The sequence below is a fragment of the Drosophila teissieri genome, chromosome 2L (genome assembly GCF_016746235.2).
Source record: "Drosophila teissieri strain GT53w chromosome 2L, Prin_Dtei_1.1, whole genome shotgun sequence".
Taxonomy (NCBI): Eukaryota; Metazoa; Arthropoda; class Insecta; order Diptera; family Drosophilidae; genus Drosophila; species Drosophila teissieri.
Window position 1 is genome coordinate 6,571,862 of NC_053029.1, and position 19,552 is coordinate 6,591,413.

General features: G+C 45.1%; 4 protein-coding genes and 1 pseudogene across 5 annotated transcripts; 2 read left to right on the forward strand and 3 right to left on the reverse strand.

The window, feature by feature from the left end:
- Positions 1-811: 811 nt before the first annotated feature.
- Positions 812-2,808, forward strand: LOC122625079 (protein adenylyltransferase Fic-like). Its single transcript, XM_043804956.1, has 3 exons — positions 812-1,863; positions 1,933-2,136; positions 2,194-2,808. Exons 1-3 carry the CDS (start codon positions 974-976, stop codon positions 2,585-2,587), a joined length of 1,488 nt encoding a protein of 495 aa, XP_043660891.1. The 5' UTR covers positions 812-973; the 3' UTR covers positions 2,588-2,808.
- Positions 2,809-3,242: 434 nt separating this feature from the next.
- On the reverse strand, positions 3,243-6,513 carry LOC122619116 (peroxisomal acyl-coenzyme A oxidase 3-like). Of its 2 annotated transcripts, XM_043795853.1 has the most exons (8): positions 6,148-6,513; positions 5,813-5,972; positions 5,531-5,665; positions 4,980-5,470; positions 4,155-4,903; positions 3,939-4,093; positions 3,578-3,868; positions 3,243-3,519 (listed from the first exon to the last, which is right to left on the reverse strand). In XM_043795853.1, exons 1-8 carry the CDS (start codon positions 6,165-6,167, stop codon positions 3,409-3,411), a joined length of 2,112 nt encoding a protein of 703 aa, XP_043651788.1. In that variant the 5' UTR covers positions 6,168-6,513; the 3' UTR covers positions 3,243-3,408. The 2 variants fall into 2 exon arrangements, with proteins under 2 accessions (XP_043651788.1, XP_043651779.1); XM_043795844.1 differs by lacking the exon at positions 6,148-6,513 and having other exon boundaries at positions 5,813-6,082.
- Positions 6,514-7,581: 1,068 nt separating this feature from the next.
- On the reverse strand, positions 7,582-14,114 carry LOC122614275 (protein real-time). The gene is made up of 6 exons (XM_043788817.1): positions 13,733-14,114; positions 10,225-11,160; positions 9,902-10,160; positions 9,723-9,841; positions 8,793-9,114; positions 7,582-8,218 (listed from the first exon to the last, which is right to left on the reverse strand). The coding sequence occupies exons 1-6, from the start codon at positions 13,793-13,795 to the stop codon at positions 7,938-7,940; spliced, it is 1,980 nt and encodes a 659-aa protein (XP_043644752.1). The 5' UTR covers positions 13,796-14,114; the 3' UTR covers positions 7,582-7,937.
- Positions 14,115-14,553: 439 nt separating this feature from the next.
- On the forward strand, positions 14,554-17,114 carry LOC122618072 (lysophospholipid acyltransferase 7-like). Its single transcript, XM_043794207.1, has 6 exons — positions 14,554-14,856; positions 14,917-15,037; positions 15,098-15,290; positions 15,502-15,653; positions 15,704-16,080; positions 16,329-17,114. The coding sequence occupies exons 1-6, from the start codon at positions 14,645-14,647 to the stop codon at positions 16,741-16,743; spliced, it is 1,470 nt and encodes a 489-aa protein (XP_043650142.1). The 5' UTR covers positions 14,554-14,644; the 3' UTR covers positions 16,744-17,114.
- Positions 17,115-17,249: 135 nt separating this feature from the next.
- LOC122611913 overlaps positions 17,250-19,552 on the reverse strand; it is a 6,555-nt pseudogene continuing 4,252 nt past the window's right edge.

The following is a 19,552-nucleotide window of genomic DNA, read 5'->3' on the forward strand; positions in this document are numbered from 1 at the left end:
TTCCCCATCTGAAGAACAAGAATGGTTTCAGAGAATGAGAGGTTGGAGTACAACGATGCCCCACAGACCCTCACTTCATAGTTTTGAGAAAAGAAGAGGGCATTTTATAAAGAGCTCTCCTCATGACATATACAAAACAACATTAAATATATCAAATATGCTACTGTCGATTTTGCATTATTCGCCCAGTTCAAATTTATTTCGTTTTAGTTGGTGGGATAGATAGGTCGCATCAGTTGCCACAACAGTTTTTAAGGTAAACAAACAAATAAATTAAAAAAAATCACGTATTGCGTCTGGTGAACGACATTTATGTGTATAAAACGTTTTCATAGACAAATCAATTTGCTTTAAATAATCGTTAAGTACACATTTTTCTTAACTTTGATTTTAAACTATACACATACAATTTGTAATAACTCTGAAATTTTACATTAAATTAAATTACAATGCTAAAACATACCTTGCAAGTGTTAAAAGATCAAATTAAGAATACTTTAAAGTAAAAAATGTTTCAATAACTTCGAGATATGTAGATGATTTTATATTTCCCAGGCAATTCCGAATACTATGTTAACATTTTAATACCGTTGCCTATAATTAAGTTTAAAAAAAAAAAAGGTTTTCAGACATAATTTTTATAACGTCGCTAAGTGGATAACCATTTTTATGTAAGCTTTCAACAGTATCCTTTTTAAATTTGAATTTCAAATAATATCCTCTATGGTTTCATTTCCACCGTTCCACTGTGGAACATGCGGATTCCGGGGGGATGTTTATCAGAAACGGTCACACTTAGAAAAGAAGAAGAAGCAAGTACGTGGTGCTAGAAGTCGGTACGCAGCAACTGCAATATTGCAGATAAACAATTTTGGGCACACGTCTTCCAGCAATTGGACGCAACGTAACATGTACCTGGCGTGTCAAGTATTCAAAATTCGCGTGAAACACAAAAGAGCATAAAGCACTGGCCATGGGCACGGAAGCAGAGCAACCGAGTCCACCTTCTCCGCCTGCTCAGCAGCAAGAACAGGCGAATCCGCCACTCTGGAATGCACAAAATCCGAAACCTGCCCGTCTCTACCGCCTGGTATTGTTCTTCATCGCTGGAAGCCTGGCGGCCTGGACGTTACATGCCTTGAGCTCCTCGAATCTGGTCTGGAAACTGCGACAGCTGCATCATCTGCCCACCGCCCACTACCTGCAGACGCGGGACGAGTTCGCAGTGTATTCCGTGGAGGAGCTGAATGCCTTCAAGGAGTTCTACGACAAGAGCATCAGCGACAGTGTCGCCGCCAGCTACACGAACGAGGAGCAGACGAGCATCAATGAGGCGCTGGTGTCACTTCGAATGGCCCAGGACATGTACCTGACGGGAAAGGATGACAAGGCCTCGCGACTCTTCGAACACGCCCTCGCGCTAGCGCCCCGACACCCTGAAGTGCTGCTGCGCTACGGCGAGTTTCTGGAGCACAGCCAGCGCAACATTGTACTGGCGGATCAGTACTACTTTCAGGCTCTGACCATCAGCCCGAGCAACTCCGAGGCACTAGCCAACCGACAGCGCACTGCAGACGTGGTACAGACTCTGGACGAACGCCGCTTGGAATCGTTGGACTCGAAACGAGACGCCCTCTCCGCCATCCACGAGTCCAACGGAGCTCTGCGGCGGGCAAAGAAGGAAGCCTACTTCCAGCACATCTACCACTCAGTAGGCATTGAGGGCAACACCATGACGCTGGCCCAGACGCGGTCTATCCTAGAGACCCGCATGGCCGTAGACGGCAAATCCATTGACGAGCACAACGAGATCTTGGGCATGGATCTGGCTATGAAGTACATAAACGCTAGCCTGGTGCAAAAGTAAGTTGCCAATTTTACTGTTTACGCAGTCTGAAGCATTCCTAGTAAAACCATATGAATTGTCCACAGAATCGATATCACTATTAAGGACATCCTCGAGCTGCATCGGAGAGTTCTGGGACATGTGGACCCAATTGAAGGTGGCGAGTTTCGGCGAAACCAGGTGTATGTGGGCGGTCACGTGCCGCCTGGTCCGGGCGATCTCGCGCTGTTGATGCAGCGCTTCGAACGATGGCTGAACTCGGAGCATAGTAGTTCTCTACATCCCGTCAAGTGAGTGTTAAACAGCTGCCCAGCTTCTTAATCTTATAGTTTCTTGTCTCCTTTCAGCTATGCAGCCCTTGCTCATTACAAGTTGGTCCACATTCACCCATTCATCGACGGAAACGGACGCACGTCACGTCTGCTAATGAACACCCTGTTGATGCGAGCAGGTTACCCACCAGTGATAATTCCAAAGCAGCAACGTAATAAGTACTACCACTTCCTCAAGCTAGCCAACGAGGGCGACATACGCCCCTTTGTGCGGTTCATTGCTGACTGCACTGAGAAGACGCTAGACCTTTATCTATGGGCCACCAGCGACCTGCCACAACAGATTCCTATGCTCATCCAGACAGAAAGCGAGGCGGGAGAGCGTTTGGCTCATATGCAGTCTCCCAACGTGGCCCAAAGGTCATCAATTTTAGAATTCTACGAATCTGGGTCTGGAGCTCTGCCGTGACCCATCTAGATGCATCGATATTAGCCAATTCTTTAATTTATTATTTATATGTTTCTTCTTTATTCTGTAAATTATTGTAAATGCCTATCTATCTAAATAACGATGTAATACTGTGATCATATTTAAGCTAAAAGACAACCAAAAATTGTACATAATGCACAATCCAACTAACGTGTTCTAGTATTTAGTACGATTTGTATAAAATTACTTATACTATAAAACAACCACGTCTATGCATATTTCTTCCTGCTAATATTAGACTAGAAGGTTAAAGGTTTGATTATATATAGGTTACTCGATATGGGGTCTACTTTTTATCTTAACGAAATGTTTGTTATCAGTATATATTTAAAATAACTACTCCTACAAATTGGAAATCTTAAGCATGACGCCGCTGCCAGACATCGTATGTATTTGTACTGCAGGTGTACACTTATTTGTGATAAGACAATTCTGGCTATCAATTATATTATCAGCGTACCTATTGCCAATTTAATTATATTATTAAATGGTTCGTCGTCATCGACGGTAAGCCTTCAAGATCAGCGCGTGGCACATAGCTAAGCATTTAAACTGCGACCACCTTTGGACCGGTGACATCAAGTGATAACTCCTTATAACATGCAAAAATACTCTTTAATAAAAGTCAACGCGATTAAAGGTTAGTTTAAGCACCGAGTATATTTCTTGGCAAAACCGTAATAGGCAGAGCGTGTAGGTAGAGTGTGTGTGTAACAAATATCATACTGTGATTTATCAGAATAACTTTGCAAACTTAATATTAATAATGCACTTGTCCGAATGTGAATGTTTTTGTGACTCTACAATTTGGCGCGTTTAAGGTAATCCTTATAAGTAACGTCACGCCACCAATGGGGACGCTCGTAGACGCCTGGAGTGGAAACAATAGTGCGCTGCAGATGCTGATAGACCTGCAGAAAGGAAAGATTCCTTAGTAAGAGTTGCAGTTGCTTTTAGTAGATCACTTACGTTTCCATCGCTCATGCCCAGTGGAGAGTTAAGAATAAAGTCTGTGGGAGCAATGGCATCCACCAGAGCAATAGCTTCGTTCTTCAGCAGGGGAAGCAGAGCCAAGATACCTTGCTCATACAGCTCCAGTTGGTTTGAGCTCTCCCGGAAGTAGCCCCCGCGGTAGAAGGCAGCGGAGTACTTTGTGACCAGGTGGGCGCCATAGAAGGAGAGCACCTGCTGCAGCACCTTCTTCTCAGCAGAGTCAGGCAGGCCAATAACAAACTTATAGAACACGTAGTAGATGGTACGCTAAAAGAAAGAAAGTCCATCTCCATTAATTGACTATCCAGTTTGGGGGCTTTGGGGGTTGGCAACTCACCTCGCCGTATATAACAGAGAGCTTCTGGGCGGCAAAGACCTGAATATTGTTGCGCGTCTCAAACGCATCCTTTCCTTCGCGCTGCAGTTCCTCAACTCGTTTCACCGTCGTGTCCAGTTGCCAGACGGTAAGCCAGTTGAGGGCATTAAGTAGATCTATAGCGCAAAAGAAAACATGTTTCTCTTTGTTTAATTGGGATAAATACGAAATACTCACTGTGCGGATCCAAAACTTCGGCAGGAGTTCGCTCCTGGCCCTTGCTTTGCAGAATTGAGTCCATATCCTTCAGGAAAGACACTGTCTTCAATGGAGATACTGCCACGAAGTCGGCATTGTTGCGTCGCAGACTGATCAACCAATTGGACGCTTGCTGGATGAGTGTGTTGTTCTCGCCCTCATAGGTGCAGTTAGCATCGTTGTCGTTGCGAAGCTCGCCCAAGCCTGACGACTTAAGGTAGCCATGACCGCCACAGGCCTCGCGGCACTCCTGGATGCCATCCCTGGCTGCCCAAGTGGCCACTGGCTTGAGTGCCGAAGAGATCGCATGGATCTCCATGCCCGCCTGCGACGTGTCCTCGCCAGTGAAGCCCTTCATGGTCAAATCCACGTTCTCTTTGCCAATCCAGAGTGTAGCAACCCGCAAGGCGATTGTGGTGGCCAAGTGTGGAATAAGTCGGTATTGCTGTGACTGATACTCGATCACAGGCCACTCCGCCGGGCTGTTCGTAGGGCCAAACTGGCGTCTGCTGGCCGCATAGCGAGTGGCAATTGTCACAGCCTTGCTCAGCGCCACGTAGGTGATAGCAGTGATATTAACGCGGCCCACGGAGAGAGCGCCCAAGGAGGCGCCAAGGCGCTTACGCTCGTCCTTAATTTGACTGGTGTAGTTGCCCTGCGCATCGATGTCACCAGTCTTGGACAGCAGATTCGCCTTAGGGATGCGATACTGGTTGAACATCACAAATCTGCAATGTGAAACAAATCGAAATTATTGCTGTTGTTGTTGATAAGTTTTATCAACTGATAGGAGAAAGTACTTGCCCGTTATCAATGCCATTGAGGCCGATCTTCTCGCCCATATCGCCAACGGTTACGCCGGGGAAAGGCAGCAAGGTACGCTCGTCGCGAATGGGAACAAGGAATGCCTGTAGGCCCTGGTGCTTGTCATCGGGCACGTACAGCTGGGCGTAGACGATGGCGTGGGTGCAGGTCTTGCCAAGATTGCCGACCCAACATTTGGCCGCCTCGAAGTCTGGCGTGTTGATGATAAACTCCTGCCTTTTTAAGTCGTAGGTGGCTCGGGTGCGCATGCCGAGCGCGTTGGTGCCGTGAGAAATCTCAGTGAGAGCGTAGGCTCCCAGAATACGGTTGTCCGCGATCTTGGCCACGTACTTGCCCAGGCGGCCAGATCCGTTGGAGACCAGGGTGCTGGGGAACATGCCAGTGGACAGGCCGAACTTGACCGAAGTGCTAAAGTCGTAGCTGAAGATGGCCTGCCCGAAAGCAAGCAGAAGATGCGGAGTTCCCAGATACTGAAAGAAAGACAGGACATTTAAGCAGCCGCTCATTCAGGAGAACGTGAAGCATCCTACCTCGTTGACGCCGTAGAACTGTTGCTCCCACAGAAGGTGCTGCCGCTTGTTAGCCAATTCTCGGGTGCGTTCCAAGTCGGAGCCTGACTCCCGCTGGTAGTCGGGGTGCTTCTCCATCCATTGCCACACCTTGTGCTAAAGACGGAGCGGCATGTAAATGAATTACTCAATTGTGCAGATAAGAAGTGCTCGGCTATTAGACAGCTGGCGATTAAAAGCTATCGAAGCAGTCTGCACTTCGACCCCGCTGACCATGTAAAAAACTGGATATGGCAAACGAACCTTTAGCCGGATGTGATCCTCGCCCTCGAGCAACACGTTCATGCGCTTGTAGCAGAAGCTAGCCCGCTCGCGGTACTCGTCCAAAGGTCCGCCACGGAAGTCGGGAAAGATCCGTTTGTCATCGTAGATGTTGGCTACAGCCTTCTCCTCACGGCGGCCGCTGTAATAGTCGCCCAGTGCGGTTAGTAGTGAGTTCAGACCGTTTTGGTCACCATCGGCGCCTTCTCCGCTCGCCATTGCCCAGGGAACTGGCTACTGGCTACTGGCTCTTGGTGGAATGGTGGGATTGTGGACGTTGTGGTCGTGAGTAGGGGCGGTGGGGCAGGGGTACTTACTTTGTGCTCAATGCAACCATGTTGGAGTACGATTCTAGCGACTGGTCTGGCTGCTTCGAATGCTAGGCGCGAAATGCTTGAAAGTCCAGCCACTCGTAACTATTATTGGTAAAATAGCCAATGTCCAATCGCCAGCGGCGATAAGGAGCATTCCGCTTATCCGCACTTCATGGCCAAGTCGCCTTTTAGTGGTTTGCATCCGCCGCGGATAAGATACGGGCGTCTAAGTGAACGGAGGATTAGGGCGTTCTGTGCCGGTGAAGCTACCTGCGGATTTCGGATTTTTTGTTGCCAAAAACATTACTTCATTTTCCTATCAGTCAACAACAAGCGCGATAAACATAAACAGTTTTAACCCAGTTTTTCACCATGGAAGATAACATGGATTGACGTGACTTGAGCCATGAGGGACAACCATGTTATATAACTACAACAAATAATATTTTTTTTTGATATAGCTTGCTTTTTGTTCCAGTTTAATAAAATTTAATGTTACAATGAAATTAAACGTTTTTCCAAAATATTTTAACATGCGGCGTTGCCAGACTAGTTTTAATGAATCCAGGGCTGGTAAACTTGGTCTAGGCAATGGCGCGAAATTTGAATAACTTTTCAAAAGGCGGAAAACCGAATGGATTTAGAAAACATGTAATTTATAGCAATAATGTTATCAAAGTCCATTTCCCCCACAGCCTACAGTTTCCAAACATCCAATAAAATGAAAATACATATGTACATGAATTGATCTAATAGCGTTTATTTGATTACGTTCTTAATTCAACTTACACACTTAGTTAACATGCACTCGTTTTTCCTTCGTTATTGGCTTGTCAGTTTATTCTTACGATACACGTCAGATTAATCATAAAACTAAATTGTAAACATCCGCACAGTAATTACTATTTAATGGAGAAATTAATAACCAAAAAGAAACACTAAAGTTGCTTTATTTGATTTAAAAACCCTTTGGAGTTTGATTGATATTAGCAATTAAAAATGTACAAATTGCAAGATAATTAGGGTGCAATTATCAAATCGAATGTTCAGAATACAATTTTACATACATTATTATAATCTGACGTCTAACTATAACCTACATGTGTTGCATTACTTTTTCCTCTGCTAATTTCAAGTTCGAATCCTACATTTCACTCTTTTGTATAAGTTCTGGCTAAAATCCTTGCAATGCGCCATTTCGGCAATTGTTTAATTAAACTAATTAGGTAACACGTAGTTATTGATTACAAATTTCAATTTTCCTATTTTCGTTTCAGTGGCTGCAATCGCGAACAGTTCCTTAATTGTTGCTAAAAATGTTCCATTAGAAAAAGCTATAAAAATTACGTCGCTTTTACATATATGCATTAAAAATTTCATTAATATAGCTGTTTAAAAAAGTAGAATTGACGATTCAAAATAAGACGTTGCGTGATATTTTGGTGTTGCTCATCTAATTCGCTGATATTTCTAATTTTCTTAAGATTATCAATAATATGAATGATTGAATATATTGAATGAATATAATAAATTTATAGGAAATAAATGGCCTATTTGAGCTAAATACAATTCAAAATCAAACTAACATTTTGCTAAACAACTAAAGAGAACTAAAACACAAGATATTACCACTTTTGGTCTTAAAAGAATACGTCCGGCGTTTCAAAAAGATTCAGGCTCTTCTCCATCAGGGTGCCCGTGAGAATGTCCTCCCCCATCGCCGCTATGGGCTCCTCCAATGCCGGGGATCTCCATTCGGCGCCATTCGTACCGCCCTCCCCGGCTTTTTCATATCATCGACTCTGCACCGAGCTGGCCGCCGACGAGTTCGATGAGAACGCCGACTGAAGGCTGGTCATGGAGCCCTTGTAGTTGGCCGAGCTGAGCACCTCGTAGAAGACATTTAACTGGGCACCCGATGGACTGAACCAGTGCATAAGATAGCTGTCGTTGTGATGCATCACGTGCGACCCCTGGACGCTCTCCTTGTGCCGGCAAATCAGTGTGGGCTCCTCCCGGAAGTAATTGACGCCCTCGATGAAGTCTTGCAGATCAAAGTACGAGACGGCGGAGTCTGTGGGAGGAAGACATTTAGTTTGTGTTAGTTAATCAGAAGTAATACTGTCGAGCAAAGTATAGATTGTTTATAAGGTTCAAAGTACAAAAAGCTTTATTATATAGGGTTGGTCTTGTTTGAGTTTTACTACATTATCACTCCACATATAAAAAGCAGTCCCTATCATTCAACCGGAACCAGAATACGTGCTTTTTTTCGTTATCAATATAATTGAGCCCCAGCAACAGATACCTTTTCAATTTGTACAAAAATATGCTTACGTACGGCTGAATATTTCTATGAATATATATTAAATTGTAATGCAAAATGCTATTAATTTGTTTTAAAATTTCTTGTGCTTACTGGAAGGGTACATAAGTTTCTACTTTCCGTATTGTTTGCTCATTATTGTTCATTGTGTTTTTGGGGTAGCGTTAAGTAAACAAAAACACCTTCTAATGAGGCAAGAACATCGTGATATTCGCACCTTTAAAGGGCAACAACACTTGTATAGTAACCAAAACCAGTTTTCAGCACAAAAGAAAGACAAAAACCAGTATGAAAGCCATTTGTTAGTGGATTACAAACTCACCATTCTTGTCCGGAAGCTCCTGGGTGACCCGGTAGAGCGTAAAGTGCAGATCGTTGCGCATTACATCAAAGTCCCAGGTGAGCACACTCTTGGGATCCTCGTTCCGGATGAGCAGCTCGTGCGTGAATCCGGCCTTCAGATCCACACTCTTGTACAGATTGCGATGGTCGTGCTGGTGGTTGGCGGAAAGGCGCTTGCCTGGAACCAGAGCCTGTGCCGCGGCAGTGGTGGGCAGCTCGGCGGTCACTTCGTCGTCGTGATCCTCCAGTGAGTTCATCTTGTAAAGCGTCTTGGGCACCAGTCCGCCCTCGTGTATCATGGTCTTTTGGGAAGAGGACAATACGTTAGAGCACTTTCTGGAGGCAAGGGCCCGTGGCTGTTGGCTTGGACTGGTCACATGGATGACAGCCGCCGGGGTGAACAGAGATTAAGTGACGTGGACATGGACGCTGGGGCACAATGGAGGAAATATTGTAGCAGGAATGTCATGGCTAAGCTGCGCACATGGGCTTGACACAGTTTGCAACAGAACCGCACAACGAACAAAGTGTGAGAAACAAAAACGAGGAAGTAAGACAAAGGCGGACGAATACAGTACAATTTGTCGTTGTGGATGGTGACAAACGAAATCGAGAGCAGGAGCAAAAGAACAAGAGAGTAGGATGCTTACACAATCGCATTTGGTTAAATAACAATGGCTAAAGTATTTCTGACTGACTTGCTCCACATGCGAGACTAGCTGGTTCTCTGTCTGAGCAGCCCCAGCGAGCCGGAATCAAGGCCGGAACCAGAGGGAAAGATAGGTTACGCACAGATACAATTATAACAGAAGTAATAGTAAGTACGTAGCTACAGATGCAGCAGTAATGGGCTCCCAACCGAAGACGCGCCACCGCTACCGGAAGTCGTGGCTGCCACCAGCTTGCTTACCTTGCAGGGTCCCCCCAGGAAGTCGGGCACAATCTCCTCGTCGAGGTACTGGGCCAGGCCGTCCTTCATGTGTGCGCAGTCGGGGCCGTAGAATAGGAACTTGGATCGGGTGTGCTCATCTGAAGGATTTCAAAGCGTTTGTAAAGAGGGATTTTTTACGGAGTCAAGTTTAGACTCACCGATAAAAGCGCTAACGATTGTCCATGCAATGGGAAACACTCTGGGCGCCCGCACCACTAGGACACGGCCCATGGTCTCTGGGTAGTTGCGCTCCACAGTCTCGATGATGTTGAGCAGGGCTTTGATGCCGGGACGCCAGAGGTGCCGCATGGAAAGACCCTCCAGGTCTACGAGCAGGGACCAGTTGAGAACAGGCTTCTCCAGGCGTTCGGCGGATTCATTGATCTTCTGAATGCCTTCCTCGCAGATGTGCAAAGCCTATTGCCAAATAACATATCGTTTGAATGGAAATCTCGGCGAAAAGTTATGCAGGCTTGCTTACCAATCGCAGTAGGCCGTCCATGCCCAGCGACTTCAGCAGGCCCTTGACGTCCATGTGTCCCAGGCGCAGTATGTAGACGGGTCGACCGTCCTTGTCGAGGTGGTGCCAGCCGCCCGGAAAGTGTTCCACCACCACGGCCGGCTTGGAGTACTCCTGCAACAGTGCGTCTATGCGGTGTTCCCGACGCCAGCGAAGCGAGTCGCACAACATGGCGTAGGCCTGGCTCACATGCCAGTCCCTGGCTGCCAAGAAACGCAGGATGGTCTGATAACTGGGCACACGCTCCAAGTCATCGACACCATCCAGCATTTTTCGCAGCTCCAGCAGCTTGGACTCCTGCATGGGGGACAGCTGGCCCAGGCTGCGTGCGATGAAGTCGCCATCCAGCAAGATGCTGTGCTGCTGATCCAGAGCCTGGTCGAGAATCGGCGATTTGGGTGCATCACTGGGCGATGTCCAACGCTCCACGTGCGTGACGCCTTCCTCGCGCAGCTGCCCGATAAAGAACTCAATGATTTCCTTGCCCTTCAGCGTCGTCTGGGTGTACTGCTTCATGCCCATCTTTTCCATCGAGTGCTCGAAGCCAAAGAAGTTCTTAATGTCCAGCGTGGCCGACTGGTCGAAGCAGGTCCACTCGGAGTTGTCTGGGTGGGCGTAGTAGCGACACCGCTCGAAGATCTCGATGCGGGACGAGAAGCTCTCGTTGACCGCCTCGATGCTCAGCGTGCGGTTGGCCATGTCCAGGAAGTTGTGCTGCAGGAAGTACACATGGTCTACGCCAATCAGCTTCTTGAAGATGTACGGCGCGTCCACCGCCAACTTGCAGCGCCGGCTCGTGTTCCGCTTGGCCCCGTTCTCCAGGGACTCGTCCTTAATGACCTCACAGTCCAGCACGATGGGCATCTGCGGGCATGTGGGAAACCGCCGCTCGTAGGCCTGCAAAAGCAACAAGGATAACTAGTCAGAAACATGCCAAATATATATATTTAAGGACTCTTCTAGTTAAGTATAAAGTATCTTAAATGTTGGCTGGTTAGTGATTTCAAACTGCTAGCAACAGTTTTGGTAAGTGTATGTATTTCCTATATTCCGGTTCCCTGCCAAGCGACCTTGAACGCTGGCCAATTTATAACTTGGCCCTGCAGCCATTTGCATGCATCCCACATCCCATCCCACCCCGTTTTTGCTCATCCTCCGCCAGAGATGGCAGCCAACGTCTCAGAAGCCTTTAACAATTTCGAAGGTCTATTTTTGGCCCATGGTGCTTGGGGTTTCGACGAAAAAGGTCTAATTATTAGGGCGGTTACGAAGTGTTGTTTCCTATATTTCGATTTACATATTCATATATATTTATAAATACTAAACTGCTAATTAGGAACATATAAATCGGGAATACTTGTAATCTTAACGAAAACCCAAGCCCTAAAACAACTGTTTGATTAAGGCCATGTGTATGTGTAATTATGAAGTTCATTCGCAGACGCTAAAACTCATTTACTTAAATATAAATACGCACAAGCACACTATTTAAGCAGGTGAGAGCAGTACCTCAAAAAGTTGTTTACAAAATAGGATGCTAGAAACTCGTGCTTTCTTCAATAAATAATAAATGCAAATTGCTAAATAAATTCAAGACAAATAAGACAACAAATTTCACTTTCAATTTCAATTTACTGTAGGGTATAGGACCCAAATCATTGATCGGTTAAAACTAGAAATTGGTGGCTGTTTCTGAAATTTGCGCAGTTGAAAAGCAATCAATTTAGAAAATAGCAATTCTAGCAATACAACCTAATCGCTGAAAAAGTTCTGTCTGATTGGACAAATCAATATAATTAAAATATATATATTCAAATACGCCCACATGCTGTTTTGCATTTAATATTTCACTTTTTCATGCAAATGTTGGTTTTACTAATTCTTCGGTCAGTGGAAGAATATTTTGTAATGTATTTGCTTGGCTTGCAGTTGCCTTTATTTCTTTATAATTTTATTGGAGGGATCAACTTCATGCCTTGTTAAGAAGCAATAAGCAATGAAAATTCAAAATAGATGTTCCATATCGATAATTGTGCAATCCAGGGGAAAGGTGTGAGTCCAAGTACTACAGTATTGGAGCACTGATCATAAATGTATCCATAATTCTATATGGGAGTCCTTGATGCTATGGCAAAGGTCGTAAATCGGAGTGTGGATAAGCAGGTGGATATTCACACGTTGAATAATTCAGTGTGCGGTGGGAGCCATCCAACACGTGGCGACTCCTCGCTGACATGGACATGTCTTCCAATATCCATATTTTCCCCACAACAAGCCAACAAATTGTGGTCTTTAATTATTCAGATAGGCTGTCTTAATTGTCCTGGAGGTCGGTAATAGTGTAAAATGCTAAGCTTTGCCTGCATCTTTGGGGACATGCGAGCGGACAGGTGTCCTTCCGTGTGGCTCATAAATGTGACTTAAGTTTTCAAGTTCTTATAGATTTCCCCCTGTCGGTGACGTAGAATAAATGTTTGACCTTTGACATTTAAGTCTTTTAAGTTTTTGTCACGAAAAGCAGTTTCTTATATTTGTCTGCAGGAGGAAACATAATAAGCACTCAAAGTATCGAATATCCATAATAGGCTTTCCATTTTAAGTGATTTGTGTTTGGCCTACATTTAGTCATAAGCTTTAAATATGTTGAATAACTAGAAGAAAGTCAAAATATGACAGTAAACAATAATCACTACAATAAACTTTAGTTTTTAAATTCAAATGAATGTGTTTTAGGTGACTTCCGTCGCTTGAATAAAGTTTTAAAGCAATTTTTAGTTAGAATAGCAAAAAGTTTATTTTGTTATCAGTCAGCGAAAAACAAAGTTTTAAAAGGAAACAAAAAAAAGGGAGAAATAGTTTCAATAAGAACTACAGTCATTTTTTATCTTATAAATTTATAACCGCAATTTTAAAGCTCAATTAACGATATTTGTTAAACCATTCAAAAATGCGCATCATGTAAATTGGCATTATTAGAAAAAGACAAATTGAGGCTAAAACGCAAAGCTAGACGCAAACAATCAGTAGATTAATAAAAATAAATGGGAAATTCACAAACAAGCCGTTATAACCGATCCGCCCCCCTCTCTCCCACAAGCCATTCACACCCACATAGACACACACATGCATGCAGTGTGTATTATTCAATTGGATAAAGAATCGTCTATCTCTCTCTTCGGGCGCAACTGCGTGAGAGCGCGGTGGGCGGGGGTGATAGGGAGGGGGGCGGAATTGCTGTCCAAGGTTAATTTTATTTATCTGCAGCTTGGATTCAAATCCAAATAAATGAAGCAACTGGCCGAACGGAAACGATCCACGACGAACCCTTGCGAGTCGCAGTGAATTAGTGGCTTTGCCATCGCATAATGCACAATTTAAATTGATAGGTACGTGTAAACAGGCAGTGGGACACGCCTATAAGGCCGCCCACTCCACACGAATTGGAGACGGGAAAATGCAATGTACACACCTTCATCACCAGCTCAAAAGGATATTTGTAGACGCGAACGGGGGACTGGAATTTCTGCACCATCTTGTTGCTTTTCTATCGTCCGTTCTGGGTTTTTTATATTTAGAATTTGTGTTGCACTGATTGTAGAGTTCGCACTGTTTTAAAAATCAATTTTCACTCTGCGCTTTTCCGTTGCAGTCGCGGGGGCGGAGGCGGGGGAGAGGCAACCAAACTTAGGCAAACAATACCGAGTTGGGTTTGTTTTTTTGATTGTGACAGTTCACGCCACTGCTATTTATTTCACTGAATTGTGTCTGGTATCCGTTGGCTCCTAGCGTAGGAGTTCTAGAGAACCGCCTGGCCGTGGAAAACAGAGAAAGCCTTTCTCCCAGTTTGATTAACAGACGCCAATGGTGTGACCGCTTTCGGTTAGGTGGTATTTGCCCGGAAAAAATACCCGATGAATACCAAAGTTGATTGTAATTACACTGCACTTGCGTTATGCTGCTTACGCACAGCAGCTTAAAAGTGTTGATGCGAAATGTTCACACCGGACGAAGTTTATGTAAAAATAGCAAATTGACCAAGGCAAATAAAAGAAACCGCAAGAGAAAGAAAAAGCTAACTAACTTGCTTAGAAAATAGCGGACTGTATCTTTAATACATAGGTATTTAATCAAATTTGCAAGCGACATCCCTCGCATTTCATGCACTTTTAAAGGCGACACCTGTGGTAATTTTCATAAAGTTTAGTTGCTGCACTGCTGTTGTTTTTGAATTTATTAAATATGAGTACTAAATAATATCGCTAAAATACCTTTTAGCGATAGGCCACCGTCATATGAGTGGCAACACTGGCTGCATTGCCTCTGCGGAGCGGATAAAACAAATCAAAAATCAATAGCCGGGGGATCGAGTATCCACTGCAGGATGAGCATCGACGACGTAATCTACGTGATCTGCCTGCTGGCATGCATCGGAGCTGGCAGCTATGTGAAGAAGATCGCGGACGAGGGCCAGCGCAAACTGGTGTCCACTGCGCTGGGCGTTGTTGTGGTTGTGATTGTCTCGGGGCTCCACAGCCTGCACTGCTTTGTTTCCCTGGCACTGGGCACGGCCGCCGTGCTCCTGGTGCACCCGAGGTGAGTTGGGTTTCCGGAGCCACTGGAAACAGCCAATAACCATACTGCTCCTTCTTCCAGCAAGGGTCACCTGGTCACCTTCGCGGTCATGTTCGGCTACCTGGTGTTCTTCCGCATGTTCGACTTCTACCTAGGCATTCCCGGCCACACCAACATGATACAAATGATACTTACACTGAAGGTGGGTTGCATAACCATCTAATCAATGCCATTACTTGACTCGTCATCCTTGTACCGGCAGGTTTCGGGTATTGCCTTCGAAAAGACGGCCGCCTGGAAGCGCCTGCAGGCGCGCGACGAGCAGAAGAAGAACGACCAACGGGATGTGAACCAGGAGAGTCAAATCGAGATCACCGACTATGATGTGGAACTGCAGACCCTGAGTGCAGCTGAGATCCTGCACTACAGCTTTAACTACATCGGAGTTCTTACAGGTGAATATCGCGCCAGGTTCAAGTACATAATTTCCTATCCATAAGCAATTAAAAAGTCTAGTCGCAACGCAATTAGATATCAAAGTCCAATTCAATTGCTGATTGTAAAACGTTACTTACACATGCACATAATCGATTATAATATGTGTACTATACTATCTACTTGTAAATCTGCATTTTAAGCGGAACCACTCATGCTCATGAATTGCAGGTCCCTATTATCGGTATCGCACATACAGGGACTACTTTGAGATGCCCTTCAAGACCCACGCTCCAAGTGTTGAAGCCACCCTGGAGAAGCTCAAATACGCTGTCTTCTATTGTGCATTATACCTGGCAACGAACTACGTGTGGCCATTGGATGTGAGTGCTTAAGCACAACGCCAAACATAACTAAATTGACTACATTTCAGTATGCGTTGAGTGATGAGTTCTTCAACGATCGCTCTTTTGTGTACCGCTTGTTGTATGTGTGGCCCACGTTCTTCACATTCCGAGCTCGCATCTACACCGGACTGACCCTCAGCGAATGTGTCTGCACAATGGCCGGCTTCGGAGCCTATCCGGATGAGTCGGATCCCAACAATGGCCAGGGGCCGCGAAAGCGCTATCAGCACCTAAAGCGGGATGCCGAGAAGCACACCTACAACTTTACAACGATCGTGAACACCAGGGTTCTGGAGGTGGAGAGATGCTGGACCTTCCGCGAGGGCATGAAGCACTGGAATGTCTGCGTCCAGTATTGGTTGGCCGTCAATGTGTACAAACTCTTCCCCAGTAAGAAATACAGGTGCGTTTTAATGTAAGGTTATTCTATGAAACTAATAGTTCGATTACTCCACGTCGAAGTGTAAATGTTAACTATTTCATAGAATCGTAGTTTTTGTTGTTTTATTGCTTGCTTCTGGTATTACTCTTGTCGTTGTTGTTCTTTCCCTTTGCTACTGATCGCAGGGTTGGCAGGTATTCCTAGTAGTTAGCTAAACTATAAGCTTTGCTTATGTTCCCCTTACTAATTTGCATTTGTGATATTCCTAGGACTGGCGCCACTTTGCTGTGCTCTGCCTACTGGCACGGATTCCGGCCGGGACACTACTTCTGCATCATGGGCGCTCCCTTCTACGTTTCCCTGGAGGACATGTGGGATAAGCTGGTGCGCAGAACTGCCACCGGCACTAGCCGCCGGGTAATCGATGTCATCTTCTGGATCTTCAAGTGGTTCGCCTTCAGCTACTTGGGCGAGGCCTTCCTGCTCTCCTCCTTTGGCAAAATCTGGCGGTTCTATGGCTCGGTCTATCACATTGGATACATCAGTTGGGCGGTGATGACTGCGTTGGGATTTTACCTCACCAGTCAGAAGAAAGCGGCCGAACGTAGAAAGAATCGCGCTGCAGAGAAAGCAGCCGGCGGAGATGGAATCACCGCCTCAGTTGATAAGGAGAAGGCGCAGTAGAGTGGGCAGTTTGATGGCAGCAGCACTAACACTCCTAATTGGTAGTTTCAATTCAAACACAACTTCCTTTTAGTTTTCCAATTGATATTCTGTGGAAGGAAGTTAAAGAGCGCTTCCTGAAAAGTGAAATGATGATCAAACGAATTTTCTTCAGAAAAATATTGTCCTCTACGTAAGTCTCCATTTAAATTATGTACAAAGTGGTCTTGTTACGCCTTCTACCCGCTTCCATCCAAACTTCTTCTGGGGAAGGTGATGATATTAATATGAGCAAAATCTAGATTTAGATGCTAAACAGTTGCTAAAGAAAGATAATTATAGTTATATATTTTAACCAAAGCCAATGAAAATGGAGTCAAAAGTTATATAATTATTAAATCCCAATATGATCATTCAATTCCTAATTATAAGAATTTTAATTATATAAAAGGAAATACACTAAAGATTGCTTTTGTACATTTACTTTTTTTATTCGTGGTAGCAGAGTTTTCAATGTGTACAGAGAAATTCGAGATTTACACAAAATAATTTTTGCAAAATTAGAATACCTAAAATTCGAGTGAAAATTTGAATTTACCAATGTGTGTTGTGTATAAAATATTGGTGTGCTGGAGTCCCCAAGTGATTTAAAAAGCCAATTAGGGTATAATGTTTTTTAAATGCCTATTACGATTGAAACTAACTATTTGCATTAAACCTAATTGATGTTTTTAAATCTACTGGGGTCTCGAAGCACGTCCACAATCATTTAGGGAGCCTTTTGTTTGTGTTTTTGTATGGTTTATATATTCGATACCAGCTCGAACTTGATCTAAATTCAATGCGTTTCGATTTCAGTTGTGTTGTCTTGAGCTAACAAATCAGTGTCTTCAGATGTGGGTAGCATGGCAAGAGGTTTCCTGTTGCTGATGCGAATATGGATGCGGATGCTGATGCTGATGCTGATGTGGCTTGAATCGGTGGATATCACGCCGAGGATGGCTCATCGGTGACCAGGGACAGGCGGCGCTTGACATCCTGCGTTGTGTTGTAGGCGCCGCAGTGGACGCACTTGAGCCCGATGAAATGGAATTTGGTTTTTGAAGTCTGTAATGTAAAGTTGGTATGGTTATACGAGCCATTCATATAAGCACTTAAGTATGTATAGACGTACTTTGTGACAATCGTTGCAGAATATGTGCACCCGCTGATTCTCGTACTTCAGGGGCACCGGCATGCGCTCCGCCTGGTCGTCCAGGTACTCCCACAGCGCCGTCATGTCGATCAGCGAGGTCTGGCAGGTGGGACAGGTGTAGTGGCCGGAGGCCAGCAGCTGGTCAAAGCACATCTTGTGGAGCAGGTGGCCGCAGTCGGGAATGTGGCAGGGTATGCGCGAGGTGTGGATGTCGCCCAGGCACACGGGACAGTGGGATCGCGAGATGTTCTCCACGCACTGCAGCGGAATAGACAAGCAATGGGTTGTCAATTAATAGGGAGTTACCAATCAGTCATCGCCAGGCAATCTTTGGTTCACTTTGGTGCCTGATACGAGTCTCCATATGCTGCTGCCAATTAACGAAACTATTCCCTCAACACATTTGACATTCATATCCACTCAACTGGATCGCAGATCGCAGATTGCTGATCACAGATCTCAGATCGTTATGTATAGCAATTAGGCAACCGGTTTCGGTAATGAATTGACAAAAAATTAATGTGCCAGCCAGCTGGCTGTTTCTTTGATTTGCTTTCGAATCGCGGAGGTCACCATTCCCACTACACAGGCCAAAATGGAGTGCCTGAAACCAAGTTCCAACTCACCCGGTGGCCATCGATCTTCAGCTGGATCGGCAGGCACATGTTGCACACCTCGCAGTGGAAGAAGTTCTCGGCGCCGCCAATGCGACAAATCCCACATCCGTGACAGTGGTACTGCTGCTTGTCCGCATCGTCGAAGAGGTTGCATATCAGACAGGTGTACTGTAATCACAACAAAATGATATTACTAGGACTAAACAGTTTCACCTAGATAGTTAACTTACCTTGCCAAATCGCACTCCGCAATCACCACTGCTCCCGCACCGTTTGCCGTGTGTTGCACTCGGAGCATATTAGCTCGGTGAGCGTTTTGCGATCGAAGTGGTGCGGTCTCGTTCTCGTCGTGGCAGAATCGGCATTGTAAGAACTTGTTGCAGCAGGGGGTCTAAATGAGATATAGAAAGATATGCGATTAAATCAGCATCGAACATATTGGTTTGAAAAAAATTCCACTTTCCACAAAAACCTCCAAGTTTGCTGCCCGCCGCCTTCCGATGAACTACTCCCCCGGCCAAGGACTAGGTAACCCATTTGAAGCGGCAATTAGCACGACTCCTCACTCCCAAATCGAGTTGCTAATTGGGAATCTGCCTGGAAACCGCCGACTTTAAAAACAAATGGTGTTTAAACTTGAGTAGCGACGCCTCGCTGCCAGAGGCAATAACTTAGCATTATCATAAACATTGCACTTGAAACTGGATCGATTTTGAATCAAATCAGCGGGTGAATCCGCTTTACGACTGTAAAGATGCCAGAGATACTCGTGTTGGCTAATTAGGCGGCTGCTAATTGGTTCACCTGTCGATATTGCTGATATTGCTCGATCTATAAACATTTGGCTATGGTGAAAGATGCTGTATGAGACCGAAAGATACCGCATCCGATCGACCAGGTTTGGAATTCCTAGCTGGCCAGGCAGTTTGAGTTAAAATGGGCTATTGTATGCCCTTTACTATCTTGTGTAATGTAGTTTACCCTCGAGTTCGGCTTAGTTACAGCCAACAGTCAGCTA

Bases quoted from the DNA above. Each gene is read 5' to 3' on its own strand.
- LOC122625079 (XM_043804956.1), top strand. From the start codon at position 974: ATGGGCACGGAAGCAGAGCAACCGAGTCCACCTTCTCCGCCTGCTCAG. The intron at 1,864-1,932 runs GTAAGTTGCCAA...AATTGTCCACAG, and splicing joins AACGCTAGCCTGGTGCAAAA to AATCGATATCACTATTAAGG. The intron at 2,137-2,193 runs GTGAGTGTTAAA...GTCTCCTTTCAG, and splicing joins AGTTCTCTACATCCCGTCAA to CTATGCAGCCCTTGCTCATT.
- LOC122614275 (XM_043788817.1), bottom strand. From the start codon at position 13,795: ATGGTGCAGAAATTCCAGTCCCCCGTTCGCGTCTACAAATATCCTTTT. The intron at 10,161-10,224 runs GTAAGCAAGCCT...ATTTGGCAATAG, and splicing joins TGGACGGCCTACTGCGATTG to GCTTTGCACATCTGCGAGGA. The intron at 9,842-9,901 runs GTGAGTCTAAAC...GAAATCCTTCAG, and splicing joins AATCGTTAGCGCTTTTATCG to ATGAGCACACCCGATCCAAG.
- LOC122619116 (XM_043795844.1), bottom strand. From the start codon at position 6,049: ATGGCGAGCGGAGAAGGCGCCGATGGTGACCAAAACGGTCTGAACTCA. The intron at 5,471-5,530 runs GTAGGATGCTTC...TCTTTCTTTCAG, and splicing joins AGTTCTACGGCGTCAACGAG to TATCTGGGAACTCCGCATCT. The intron at 4,904-4,979 runs GCAAGTACTTTC...TTCACATTGCAG, and splicing joins CTCAATGGCATTGATAACGG to ATTTGTGATGTTCAACCAGT.
- LOC122618072 (XM_043794207.1), top strand. From the start codon at position 14,645: ATGAGCATCGACGACGTAATCTACGTGATCTGCCTGCTGGCATGCATC. The intron at 14,857-14,916 runs GTGAGTTGGGTT...TCCTTCTTCCAG, and splicing joins GTGCTCCTGGTGCACCCGAG to CAAGGGTCACCTGGTCACCT. The intron at 16,081-16,328 runs GTGCGTTTTAAT...TGATATTCCTAG, and splicing joins TTCCCCAGTAAGAAATACAG to GACTGGCGCCACTTTGCTGT.